Source organism: Camelus ferus, chromosome 15 (genome assembly GCF_009834535.1).
Source record: "Camelus ferus isolate YT-003-E chromosome 15, BCGSAC_Cfer_1.0, whole genome shotgun sequence".
NCBI lineage: Eukaryota > Metazoa > Chordata > Mammalia > Artiodactyla > Camelidae > Camelus > Camelus ferus.
Window position 1 is genome coordinate 25,843,632 of NC_045710.1, and position 14,644 is coordinate 25,858,275.

The 14,644-nt window shown below is 32.6% G+C and overlaps 1 protein-coding gene across 3 annotated transcripts in view; it reads right to left on the reverse strand.

The window, feature by feature from the left end:
• Positions 1-14,644, reverse strand: part of STRN (striatin) — an 86,379-nt gene that overhangs the window by 30,862 nt on the left and 40,873 nt on the right. For all 3 annotated transcript variants that reach the window (XM_032497339.1, XM_032497340.1, XM_032497341.1), the window contains exons 4-8: positions 12,908-12,986; positions 10,408-10,575; positions 8,419-8,554; positions 4,733-4,868; positions 621-731 (exon numbers count right to left, since the gene is read on the reverse strand). In XM_032497339.1, coding sequence (XP_032353230.1) covers positions 621-731; positions 4,733-4,868; positions 8,419-8,554; positions 10,408-10,575; positions 12,908-12,986 — 630 coding nt within the window. The remainder of the gene's footprint in view (positions 1-620; positions 732-4,732; positions 4,869-8,418; positions 8,555-10,407; positions 10,576-12,907; positions 12,987-14,644) is intronic.

A 14,644-nucleotide genomic window follows, 5' to 3' on the forward strand; every position in this document is an offset into this window, starting at 1 on the left:
AGTTTCCATTTTTGATGTGGCACATATTTTACTGCAAAGAAAAAAAAACCTAATTGGTACTATCATAAATTGGCCAAAAGCTTAAATTAGAAAAATAAATACTTTTAAAAGTTGTGTACTTGACTCTGTGCCCTGTATAGCATATAGTGATAAGAGCAAATGAACTGTGAACACACAGAATAGTCAGGGATAGAAATTAACTTTCTGTCTCCAAGACCTAAAATTAAAAGCAGTAATTCTGGTGGACTGTGAGAGGGTCACAATAGATGAGATTTTAAATTGTCAACAGTGAAAAACCATTGCTGTAATTAAGAATATATAATTTTAAAAATCAAATTATCACAATGGTTGAATACATAGTTTCACACTCTCATGAGGCTCTCGATTTATTACTGGGCTATATTATAATTTGCTAATTACATGCACAGCTTTTTTCTTTTTTAAGTTCATAATCAAAAAGCTAACCATTTAATTTCAACCCCTGAAAGCAGGTGACAAGGAAAGAGGTCAGGAGCAGAAAAGAAAAAGAGTAAGTAGTTTTAGGAAAACATTGGAAAAAAAAATTGGGGGACACAAAGAGGCAATATTTATGATTTACAGATACAATGTTTTCCACTTACTCTTCACCCCCTTTTTCCCCTTTCTCTCCTTTTTGTATTGTTCCTTGAGTTTGGTAATTACTCCCTGGTCCACATTCCAAGCTTCAGGCATGAGACACTGGTCTTCCTTTTCTAAACAGAGTGAAACAAATGAAACAGCCTTTTTCAATAAAGTATTGAACACTCTAAGTCAATTCACTGTTATTTCAATGAATGACATACCATTTTCTTCATAGTATCACTAATTTTAAAAAGTTATTGCTTATTCATTAGAGATATGTCACACAAAATATAATATCTAAGAAACAGTGATCAATTCAATTTCCTAGGCAATAACATTAAATTTCTTTTCAAAGAGACATAAGGAAAAAAACCTGCAAGATTTTAGTGACTTTTAGTAAATTAAACCCCAGAACTCATTTTCATTCCATTTTCTGAATTTGATTAGAACTGACCCACAAAAAAACATTTCTTATCAATTTATGTAATGAAGATCATTAAGAGATTGTATAAAACAGTCTTCAATTTATGTAATGAAGATTATTAAGAGATTATACAAAATAGTCTTCAATGATCTTTTCATTTAATAAATTTTATATTTTTGGCATATACTTATCAGCAAAAGATCATTTTTATTTTATAGGCTTTATAAACAGCACTCTGTAAACTTATCAACCAACCTGGCATTCAAAATTTAAAACAACTTAAGTGACCTGTTAATTTATCAATTCTTAAGTTAGGAAACTGAGTTTCTAGTAGAAAGAAATTCAATCATTAACTTCCACTATTTCAGGTGTAGAAAATTTAAAAAGTAAATGATGCTATATATTTTATAATTACTATAATTTACTATATACTTTATAGTGTTACATGTGTTACCTCAGAACTCTCACTTGAACTCAAGACATATATTCAACTGCTCAACCTACATTTCCATTAGGAAGTCTAATAGATATCTCAAACTAAACAAACAAAACCAAATTCTCAATCTTCCCATCCAATTTGTTCTATCTATAGGGTCCCCCATTGTATTTGATGGCAAGTCTACACTTCCATTTGCTCAGACCAAAAACATCCTTTTCTTTTATACCCCATATCAAATATTTCAGGAAATACTGTTTTCTCTACCTTTAAAACACATCAGATTCTTACTACTTCTTAGCAGATCCACTACTTCTCTAATTTTTCTGACTCATGCTAGAATTACTGCAATAGTTTTCTCCTCTCCCCACTAAGTCTTTGCCAACACTGATTGCCCTGGGTAGTCTATTCTCAACACAGTAGCCAGAGTGATGCTTTAAAATAAAAGTTGGATCATGTCAGCCTTCTGGGTCAAATCCTTCTCATGGCTCCCCATCTCACAACATAGCCCCACTGATTTGATCATTTCCCTTTAGAATCACTCTGCTCCAGCCACTCTAGCTTCCTAATTCCTCAAGCAACACACCAGGGCTACGGCTGCCTTAGGGCATTTGTTCTGGTTTTCTTCTTCCTGAACATTCCTTCCCAGATACCATGTGGCTAACTCCCTCATCAACATCATCTTTTGTCCAAATGTTACCCTCTCAATGGGGCTTACCATAATCAATCTATTTTACATTTTTACTTGTTCCCTCCAACCCTGCCCACACCTTAGCACCCTCTATCCCCCGGACTCTGTTCTACTTTTTCTATTTCCCATAGCATTTATCACATTCTGACATACTATATCATTTATGTTTATCGCTTACTGTCTATTATCCTCTTAGTAGAATTAGGACCACAGGAATAGGGAACGTCACCTAGAATACTTGGTACATAGGAAGCATGTGATCAATATTTGTTGAATGATTGGAATAAACCAAAATGAACCAGAATAAAAAGACATCTGTCTATTTTTTAACAAGCTTCAATCCACACTTAAAAAAAAAAACAGATAACTGGGCATCTGAATATACTACATCAATTTTAAAAACTCAACACTTTTATAGATCAATCAATATTCTACTATCAATAACAGAAATAGCCTCTATTTTTTCCAGAAAAATCTAACAATCAAAAATGTTAAATTTTATCAATCACATCTTAATAATAAATTAAACCGAGTAGCTTTTGGATCCTAGAATGTCTTCAGGCCTTTAAAGTAAAAATTAACCTTATACTCTTAACTAGATTCATAACAACAATAGTAATGGAAGATCACAGAAGGTGGTGGGTGGTAAAATCTATCGGTTTGCCAGAAACTAAGGAGATTCTTAACATAAGCACAGTAACTCTCTTTTCAGAGGGGTGAGAAAAAGGTAAAGGAAGTCCTTAAAATGATTTAAATGTCCATTCAGCTAAACAGGATTTGCAATCTAGTTTTATAATTTATTATTAATTTCACTTTATAAAAGTGAAATCCTTGAATTTAAATTATAAGATTCTTAACATGTACAAAGCCAAACTCCTGGTAAAGAAACCTCCAGTTGTGGGAGGGTATAGTTCAGTGGTAGAGCGCATGCTTAGCATGTACGAGGTCCTGGGTTCAATGCTCAGTACCTCCATTACATAAACAAATAAACAAACAAACAAAGAAACCTAATTACCACCCCCCCAGATGTTTTTAAAAATTAAATGTGAATGGGAGGAGGAGGAGGAAGAAGGAGGAGAAGAAGGGGGAAGAAGGAGGAGGAGGAGGAGGAGGAGAACTCCATCAACTGAAAGATTCCATTAACTCATACTCAGAGAGAGAAATATCCAGGACACTACTAAAGAGTGGGACAGCTCAGATGTGAGAACAGTCACTCATTTTCACCTGTAACTTCGTAGCAGGCTACACACCTGTATCATACAATACTCTGAGCCACGACTCACACCTTAAAGCAAAGGAAGTTATACAAGGGACAGTGCAGCTGTCTTTGGAGAAAAATGAATCTCAATTATCCTTGCAATAAGGCTGGTAATGAAAAGGTCAACTATTATCTACACATACGTGTGACTTCTCAGAGAAAGACCTCAGTGTAGCACAGTGGGTCTTAGCTATATTGGAAGAATTGTTGCCTAAAATATCTGAATGACTTGATATATAAGCTTAGTAAGTAATAAGACAGAAGAGAGACTCTTTTCACTTTAACTTCCCCTGGTTTCCAAATTGTTCTGCCAAAGAAAAAAAAGGCCAATCACTAAATTAGCCATTATATTCCTCAAAGACTAAGAAATTATCTCTAATAAATATCTGTCACAAAAAAAGACTTAGAAAGTATTCTGTTGTGGGGTAAAACAGTTCCCATTACTATTTCTATTGTCCCAACAGTAGGAAATATTTGGCACAAAAAAGGAAAAGAAGTGGCATTAGCACTTTCAGAGTCCCTGAAGGTAAAGCCTTGAGGAAAAATTAAGATAGTTATCGATTCTCTAACCTTATCTGTCTTTAAAGTAAATACAATGTAAGCTGAGGGAATTCTTCTCCTGAAATTCTTCAACCTCAGGAGAAATTTTTCTCTCATTCTCAGTATCTATCTGTCTCTCTCTCTCTTACTCACACACAAACACACACCTGACAGAATTAGTCACTCTGAAGAATTTATCACAATCCTACCTTACTGATAGTGACAATTCATTAACAAACTCCTAGAATGATCAGTGCTGTAAAAGTTTTCCCCCAAATACCTGTTTTAACTCTTGTTAGATGTTTAAAATATTAAATTTGTTTAGAACAATTTGTGCAAAAAAAACCTCTATGCCTTGTACAAAGATGATGAAATGTGACTAAAATGAACGAATAACTACAATTTTCTAATTTATACGTTTTTGGACAGAAGATGTCAGAGATGAGATCTCTCAAATCCTTTATTACATTCTCATATTCAATTTCCACAAAATCTAGATTTGAAAGTTCTACTGTCTGGGCAGAAAACAGAGGACATTCTGTTTATGAATTCAAATTATTTTTGTACTGTATTGCTTATGTTTAAAAAAAAGATATGGTAACTAGATATACAACTTTCTTTAAACACACACACACCCTGGAAAAAAGGTGACAACAGTAAAAAGTTCACAGGATTTTCAACATTATAAAAGATTTAAAGTGTTCTTCAAGATGTCATCCTGGTAAAATACTGGTTTTGTTTATTTACAGAACATCTCTGGTGGGATCCAAAATGCTTGCTTACCCCAGTCTGTTCCATCGCCTGCACTTCTAGACTCATTGTCTCCTTCCTCTGATGTAACCAAGAAGTCAAATTCCTTTAGAGCTTCTTTTGTATCTCGATCTTCACTGGAATCGGGCAATACTTTTTTCCTAACAATCTAATGAAAAAACATGTTAAGTTAAAATATTAGGATACATGATGGAATTAATTTCAGTAAAGGAGACAATATCCCTTCACCATTGAAAGAGAAAACCCAATTATTATTTTCTTCAGAAAATGCATCTTCGTTGTATTAAACAGCTGTAATACCTACCCAATTCTGTGGAAAACACAGATGTCATTTTTAAAAGATACATATTATACATTTTAAAGGAGTAATTTAAACTTTGTTCAATGAAATAAACTAATGGAATCATATATAGAAAATACTGGAGTATAAGACATGCATTTAAATTACACATAGATGAAAAATGTCCCTGACATACTGTACTATGAGAACCACAACTAAATCTTACATGGATGCAGTCTGTGTAGCATGTAGATGTTCTAATCTAACCAAAGAAACACTTCATAAAACATTGCAAGAGTTTTTCAGAATATAACCATAATAAATTTTAACTCTACTACATCATTCTCTTACAAAACCTAAAATTCCCAAAAGTACAAACTCAGAAATGCATGTCACAAAACTTAGAAGGTATTCTGTTGGGGGTGAAATGGTTCCCATCATTATTTCTAATGTCCCAAGCTTTTATCAGTTTTCTCTAATAACTGTCTATATATTCAAATTTTTCCTAAAATAGTGCTCTTCCAGAGACTTAGATTTAATAGCAAATCTGATAAGGGTCATTATGTCTAATTTTCATATATTTAGAAACATCTGTAGAATCATAAATCCACTTGAAGAATTAAAACTTAGGCTTAATGCATATAGAGACAATTTTTTAGATCTATATGCCAATACTCTTTATAAATTATCTCCTTTTTGGTCACTGCCACCACCGGGAGCCCAAAGAAATCAGGATGACTGGTTCGTAGCTTCTTTTGATAAAATGGACTCAATAACTTCTCCAGACCTCAGCTTCTTCACTTCATGCAAAACAGAAATAGTATGACTTGATCAAACTTGACTAGTGGACTAGTGTGAGCGATTTAAAATTATAAAAGTTCAACCGACAAATCAATGGGACAGACTAGAGGGTCCAGAAATAGACTCTCTAAGAGACAGCAAGTATCCGACTCATGTGGACCTGTTTTCACACTCATGACAGGTATCACTGATCAATCACAGCACTTTCCATCTAAGACCATACACAACCAGAAATCCTTCTCGACACAGCACTCCAGGAGGTCACTGTCAATAGAAGAAAGCTGGCACAGTAAATGAAACCTAATCTACCTTAACTGTCCTGGTGTATATCAAAACTGAAGAGGAGAAATCAAGGAGTCTTTAATGATGCTAGAAGAACTGGTTTAACTATTTAGATTATTTCCCTAAAATCAAGAAAAACTTTTACATTTACAGCATTTCCCAATCTACCATAGTTATGTCACAAAACTAACCCCTTGGGGAAAAATCTGCTTTTAGGTCTCATGTCCTCTGCATAACCTTACAGAGAATGAAGATAAATGGCAAGTTGCAGATCACTGACTCAAGTATCCATTTAAATAAATAAACAAAAACTACTGTGTTTTTAATGGTTAGGCATAGAAGAAAAGTGAACTATGGGTACCAACAGAGAGTAGGATTTGTAAAGGGGACAGGGTGGGGCCTGTTGTAATAAGCACATGTCACTCTTCTTCCTTACGCCTAAAGTTCCACTCCACTCCTACGTTCAATGAACTTATGAATCAACCTAAGAAATTATGGCAGACACAAAAAAAGTATGGGTTTCAAGATTAGAAAAAGATAGACTGTCACTTTGAAAACCATTAGGAGAAGCATAACACAAATGGGGATGAGATTTTTTTATTCTGTAACTAAAACAATACTGAAGGATTCTTAATCAAATTACTTTTTCCTCTTAAAGCGTCTCAATTGGAGACTAAATGTTGCTGCTAATGTTATGTTTCATACAGTTTTAAACTGAACACTCTTTATACGCATGTATAATTTCAAGATCATTATTACACTTAACTAATGACACAATGATGAGAATGCTGATAATGATGTTAAACAAAAATAAGGGAAAGAGGTTAATCATGAGAAAAGAGAAGGAGATGGAGAGGAGGAAAATGATCCAGAGTGTAATGCAAAGAACAATCAAACCTCAATACAAGGCAAAGAGCAAGAGAAGAGAATGAACACAAGTGGCTTTCTAAAGACAATCCAACTTATAATAGCTCAATTACAACCAGCGGCTACTAAAAGCCTTGTATTTCTGTATTTCCTTAGTTGAATCTATTAACCTATTTTGATTAAAGAAATAAAATAACATTCAAAAACCCTGTTTGTTCTACTACACATTTTAAGAGGATAATTTTGGCCATTCACTCTCTCTCTATATATATGTATCATTGCAGTAAGTCTTCTAAGCCCTACTTGCTTATTCATTGCTACACAGAATTAGATTTATAAAGTCTTTTGAAATGTAGGTATTATACTGAAGCTGTGAAAATTAATGTAACATATCATAAAATTAGCAAAACTATTACAAAGAAACCAACTGCTTAAAATATTTTTCTAAAAGAAAAACTAGAAGAATTTTTGTATCTAGTATTTGAATGGGGTTAAGTATGTTCACATTAGCTGTGCCTTCATTGCTTGGTCACAGAATTGCTATGATTTGCACTAACTGGAAGTCAGGATGTTTATGAATTTGATTATTTAAAAAGAAATCAGTTTGTAGTTAGGAATTTCTAGTAAGACCATAGTTATAATAACCAGCTTATAGATTTTTTAATATTTAAATTTATATAATGACTAACAAAGAAAATTAAAGTATCATAATTAGTTATTATTTGCCACTGAGCTATTAATAAAGTATTTTGACAGCAAAATAATGTCTTAACACAATCATCCCATAGAAATCACAAGTCAGCACAAAACTTCCAAATGATTAGGATAGAGAAAAGTTATCATAGAAGCTTAGGCATTTTCTTTTACTACAGTAAATTAAAACACATGCTATTTCTACTTGAAGTTCAACTAATACCCATGGCAGGGCTGTTTTAGCAGAATACTACTGAATAGTGGCCCAGGGAAACATTAAAATGGAAGTAATAAGTTAACAGTCTCTGATGGAAGCAGAGGGCATAAAGAACAGAGAAGTTACATTTAGAAAGTCTGGAGGAATCTAACAGAAGAGTTCTGAAAGTCTGTAGAACTTGCCTACCACAGCAACTCGGACAAGCGAAACAAAAACTGCACCGATTTAGAGTTGATGCCAGTCACCATCAGGCACCATAATGGTCTGTCAGTTCTATTGTCTTGTAACACCAATAACACTGCATTGTTGTAACACACAACATTTACCGTATTCACCAACCTTCTAAAAATGTTGAAATGTTCAATGAACTAACAAAAAGTCAGAGAGGCCTTTAACAGAAAGCTGCTATATTATAAATACTCTTGAATTTGAAATCAGTACAAATTTCCCCAAATTCATGAAAAAAAAGTTGAGGGTTTTAAGTTGAAGGATATGGATTATTTTTAAAGTATGCATAATGGTTCCTAAAAATATTTATACCTGAAGTATCCAACTCACCGTTGAGGTATCAATAATGCTTTTCTCTCTTCCATCAATGTCATCATCTTCATCTTCATCACTGAAATCTGCAGCTGCACTTTCAAGGAATTTAAAATTATCCAGCACAGAGGCAGAATCTGTTAACTCGGATTTCCTGGTTTAAAACATGTACATCTTGCTCAGTTAAATTTTTTAAACTCAACATAAGAATTAATCCACGATATGTTACATTAACTTTTGTTCATATTGTAACAATGACCCTCCCAATCATATTATAATCTACACTGATTCTTATTTATTACATTTCCACAGACTTCAATTGGAAAAGCAATATAGGAAGGAAGTGGTTACTCTTTTAGAAGCCCTTTATAGTCATAAGTACTATTTAGATTAATCGGAATCTAATGCAAGGAACTCCCCCACCTGATTCAGTATTATTTCAATTCTTAAGCTAACCTTAATGTATTTCTTTTTAATTTTTTTTCTTATTATCTCTGCTTCTGTTTTTCTCTATTCTTTTCCTCTCTGCAACTCTTCCTCTGACACAGAAGTTTCCATAACTAACAAAATTACTAGTAAATAAGTCCTTTTTCTCTGATATAATCTTCTATTTCTGAACAGTTAATGAGTTGAAAAAAGCAAATATATACATGAAGTTACTAAAAATAATATATTAGTCAAAGTAATATTACTACAAAACTTAATTCTTTTGCTGAGTAAACCCTTAACCTTTGGAAATTACTGATGTTTCAAATATGTAAGATTTGAATTTAGTTTCTGCTAAATAAATTTAACAAACAATTTCCTAATGGCCAGAATAGGATGAGTCCTCTTTAGTTCATTAGGAAATGTTTTAGATTACAAGATATTTTCTTTAAAAAATTGAGCTACAATATGGACAGAATTTTCAAATCTGCTCAGAGCTGTTTTTCTTTTCTTTTTTTTATCTACTCTCCATCCCTACAGAAGTCACACAGATTCAGAATAATACCTGTCAGTTTCAAAAGATAGGTCAAAGCCAAAACACAAGACATCTAGAGTGGTCTTTTCTAAAGGTCTTTATAATTTAAGTTAATTTATTCAGTGAAAACATAAGCAGGATTAATGCCTACATTGAGAAACAATCTACAACTTACATTTATTAAAACACGTTAAGATAGTTTTAACACTTAATGAATACATTTAAGAAGACTCCAAACGACATTTGTCTATAATAGTCATATTTCCAACTCTTTACCTAAATCCCATCATTTTAGTTTATGTTTCAAATAACACAAACTTTGTTCTCACTAGAAAATGTAGAGAGTCCAATTAAAACCATTCTTTCAGCCTAAACATATGTTAAAATGATGTAACATACATTTAGACCTTCACAAAATCTTTGGCTTTTTAAGAATCATGCCAATTTTTTTTCAATAAAGAAGAATCTCCTTATTTAACTGTCCATGTTTATTTTAAGCAGAATTACTTGTAACTGTATGAAAATGATCCAACAAACAAAATGAACTATTTCTGCTACTGAATTTCTCATACTCTATCAATTAAAAAAATATACTTAAAATAGATATTTTTCAAAGGAAAGATGAGTTACAGCATTATTAGATAATCAAAAGTTGCCAAGAAAAGGTTGACATCAAAAGAATTAAGTATTTATATGATTTCTGTGGCACCATGAATGAAATTTCATTCTTACAGATTTGAAGTGAATTTCCAAATAAGATTTTTTATGAAATTCTAATAGTGACTGAGCTTCAAGATATTAAAATCTACATTAAATCCATACATTTCAAGCAATTAAAAATATCAAATAAAAAATTATTAAAATAATCATAAATGATAACTAATCCCTACGTCATCTTCTACCAATACATTTTTATTAAACTTTACAATTAAATTATTTCTGTAGCAGTATCTAAAATTGCAAGTATCACAAGTTTCCCCCATAAACCAAAAATATTAATAAGAACTAAAACTACAGCTAACCTACTTTCCAGACAAAATACTCACCCAATCATTGCTGTCTCTTTAACTTCAGCTTCTGTGCCATTTATAACTGAGTCCTGATTTTTGTCATCTTCCCTGTCAGTGACATCACTTGAAAAGCCCAGCAAAGCTCGCACTCGTTTGGATTTCACATCTAGAATAGTATCTGTGTAACCCACCTCCTGTAGATACCTGTGTGTGAAGAGGATCTTTACAACTCAGTCATATTGGAATCAATATTCTATTACTGAATATGTAAATAAAAGTTTTATTTAAATTCAATGCCTGCATAAGACTTAACAGTACAGTACTATGCTGGTAAGACATGCTAATAAATAATCTTCCAGCTGCAGATGGAGCTGTCTCCTGCAGTACCAGCCTCTACGGTCTCTGAGAAAATCAAAGAACTACACAATACACCATTCATTTATCGTAAGAAGAGGCTGTTCCTTAATACACCTAATAGCATGTTCTTTCTTCTAGGTAGGGTTGGAGTAAATTCACTCTCAGACTCTACTGAATTACTGTTTTATAATAGTAATTATTACAACCAGTAGTCTTCTTATACTTCTGATGTAAAAGTATCATTGGATCAACTGCAATCTAGAAAAATGTTTCTAGCTACATGGTTTCCTCCATGACATACAGAAAGACAGTCTATTCCAAAGAGTCACTTTTACAGGAAGGAAGCTTCTATCCTGACACAACTCTAAAACAGAAATAGAATATTCTAAAATAAAATTCAATTGTGGGAGGTGGGATGTGTGGGTACATGGGGGTGTGTGTGCTGCAGAGGCAGCAGCATAGGAAAAAGAGGAGGTTTTGTATGGAGAGTTAAACCTGGGTTTAAAGCCCATTTCTGCCACTTTCTTCCTGTGTAACTTTAATTCTCCTGAATCCCAGTTTTTTCCTAAAAGAGACACATCTGTTACAGTGCCTGGCATACAGAGGGCACTCACCATCTATCAACAACAAAGATGACCAAAAAAGTCTGAAAGTGGCAATGGCAGGAACAGGAAAAAGGCAAATGTCATTAATAATGTCATTAATAAACGTGAAAGACAAATGTTAGGCATTAACTCATAAGTAAGCATCAAGTCTATGAGGTGAAAGGAAAAAGAAAGATTGAAAAGATAACCAGTCTAAGATCAGTTTATTTCAAGATCTGGTGTTAATAGTTATCATAGCTCAAAGAGATATCTCACAAAGACATGTGACCAAAATGGAATAAGTGTATCCTATCAAATCAAGGTACTCATTTTTCAAAATTATTCAATATTTATAGGAAAGTTTTTGATTAAAATTTGGATAATCAATTTCTAATGTTTCTGAATTTAATCAGTTGTTCGTGCAAATACAAAGGTATTATGCTTTTCTATTTTTTAACAAATACTTGATACACAACTCACTTTGGCAAGAAAATCACATTACAAATAACTGTTTCAAAAAGTGCTCTCTCCATAAATGAGTTGGCTTTACTAAATAGTTATGTCCTCATTCACTGATAAAATGTCACATTTGAGAGGCAGACTATGAGTCTTCCAAAAATATTTCTTGGATTTCTCACTATTGATAGCCACTTGTCATTTAAATAAAAAAGATCAGCACTTTAAGAATACTTATTTACTTATAAAAGGAAAATCGTAAATCACATTTAAAACCAAAGTGAAAACCCACTTATTAAATAGTAATGAAGTCTCATTTTCTGTTAATTTTTAGCAGATAAAAAATAGATTTGAGGAGACACTTTAATACTCTCTTCCCATCATCAAAATGAATGACTGGCATGCAATCTAGTTTGGAAACCACAGTTTTAAACTATCACAAGCAACCCCAGAAGTCCAAATCAGGTAACAAATTCCTTTTTACTGAGGCACAAATCTAAATACCAGTTTCAAATATGATATGCAATGGTCAAGCACTAAACTGGTGAGTAGGTCTAGCTGACTACCCGACATCTGAACCTCAAAACCCAGCTTTCTTTATAGTCTCAAATACACATTTTATAGGAGAAAATATATGTTAGTATAATATTTGAAAGTTTAAAAAATTCAAGATATTCTTGCATCTATTTAAAATAAACTTTAAAAAACACAGCATAAAAATTACATGATTAGACTCATATTAAAACATATATATTCATGTATAAAAGGTTCAAAGAAAAGAGTAACTTTAAGGGTACAGAATTCTTTAAACTACAAATTTAAGTGCATAATAAAATTTAGAAGCTTAAAGTTGTATTCTTTTTGATGAAGCTAAAATTACAGAAAGCAAATTTATTCTTGGTAATTCTTAGTAATATTTAATGAAAAACACATTCTGCCACAGGGGAAAAACTGTTTAATATTAAAAAGGAATAGTAATTCAGTGAAGCTTTTTCTTTCTCCTAAACCATGTTTTTTTTTTTCAATGAAGCTTTTCACAGCAGCAGTATAAGAAATAAAATTATTCTACTGAGTTAGAAATACAAAATAAAAATAATCTCATGAAAATATGCTTCTTTATTTGACCACGAGATACTTACTGTCTGAGTAGTTGTCGACCTTGTTTCCACATCAGCTGGCTGTTTTGTTGTGGCTGCACCTCTGTTTCATTACCTTCATCTGGAAAACATTAAATCATAATAAAATTGACTTGTTATACCCTTTAGAGGGTATCTCAATTCATAAGAAATGCCTAATAAGAATTTGTAAGATTAAGAACATGTGAAACCGCACTGCAAGGTATGTTTTAGGACTATGTAAATTCTGTTTTTCACTTTAATTTCCATAACAAAACTAATAAATTAATTATTGCTACTGGATTTCCCTGTGAGTTTCAGAACTAAAATGAAGACATTTTTGCTGATTTTTAGGAATCCTGAGAATTTTCCTCTAGGACAAGGATCTACCCAAATCAAGTCACACAAGAATCAAATAAAAGTATTATGAAGTATCACATCATAATTAGAACAAAATACCTCGGAATGATGGTTTAAGAAAAAAAAAAGAAAGAGCCAGTCTGGTAGAGTAGATAGATAAAAAATAATTTCAATCCAAATCTGTTTCCTTCACTAGGTATTAAATGAAAACCTCAAGCATTCTTTTTAAGACATCCTTTAAATGAAAATCTCCTCATAAGCCTTATAAAGCTTAAATTCATTAAAGTTTAAAATCATTTGATAGAAGCCAAATCTTTTCAAGAAGATGGTAAAATAAAAACAGTCATCTCCATGTTAAGGCTGGGCCAAAGAATTTCCAAACTATGGAAACTGTGGTCTTTACAGAGTTTTTTATTAAGTAGGATATAAGAGATACTGGGAAAATTTGTTTTATGATATTTCATATTAAACATTTAATGTGTTCTAGATGCCGTGTTTAAAACATAATCTCTTTTAACCTTTACAACTTCAAAAAATAGGTGTTATTATTATCCCTGTTTTAAAGATTAGAAAGGTGAGTTTTACAGGTTACACTTTAAGGTTTCTAAGTTAGAAATACAGTTGTGAGAGTGTTGAAATCATGTCTGACTCCACAGCTCACACATGTTCCTCCACACACTATCAATACAAAGATAAAAAATTAGAGAAATACGTAAATAAAAATAAGAATTAGATCGTGCATTTTCATTATTCTCCTGAAGTAACTAGACCAAGTGACATACCAAAGAAAGAGCAGCTGGGCAAAGGAGGGGGAGAAGTATGAGGGTGGTTAAGCTAACTCAAAAAGGAAGATAATTTTGGGAAGACTTCAAAGAGGGTATACTTAAAAAAAAAAAAAAAAAAGGAAAAACAATGTCCCAATACTAAGGAAAAACCATACATTGTTTCTACTAACCCACACATTCAGGAATCGTGTATACAACATAATGTATTACAATATATTCCCTTTTAAGTCAAGTGAGTAGCCTGTACTCCCTAAATCTACACTCTAAGAACATCTACACTGGCATTTCAAAAGACCAAAAATTTCAGATGTGAAAGAACTTTTGAGGTCATCTAATTTCCCCTCAAAATATGCCTAAATCCTTCCTGTACCATCCTCAGATACACTCAACTACCTCTGCCTACTCTGGCAGCTAGTGTTGTTACCAAAGTGTAGTACATCCATTCAGCGGAACACTACTCAATACAAAAAAGGAATGAACTACTGATACACCAATATGAATAGATCTCGATTGCATTGTGCTGAATGAAAGAACCTAGATTCAAAAGGCTACATTCTGTATGACTCTGTGGAAATAATATAACCTTCTTGAAAGGGCAAAACTGCAGGAACAGAAA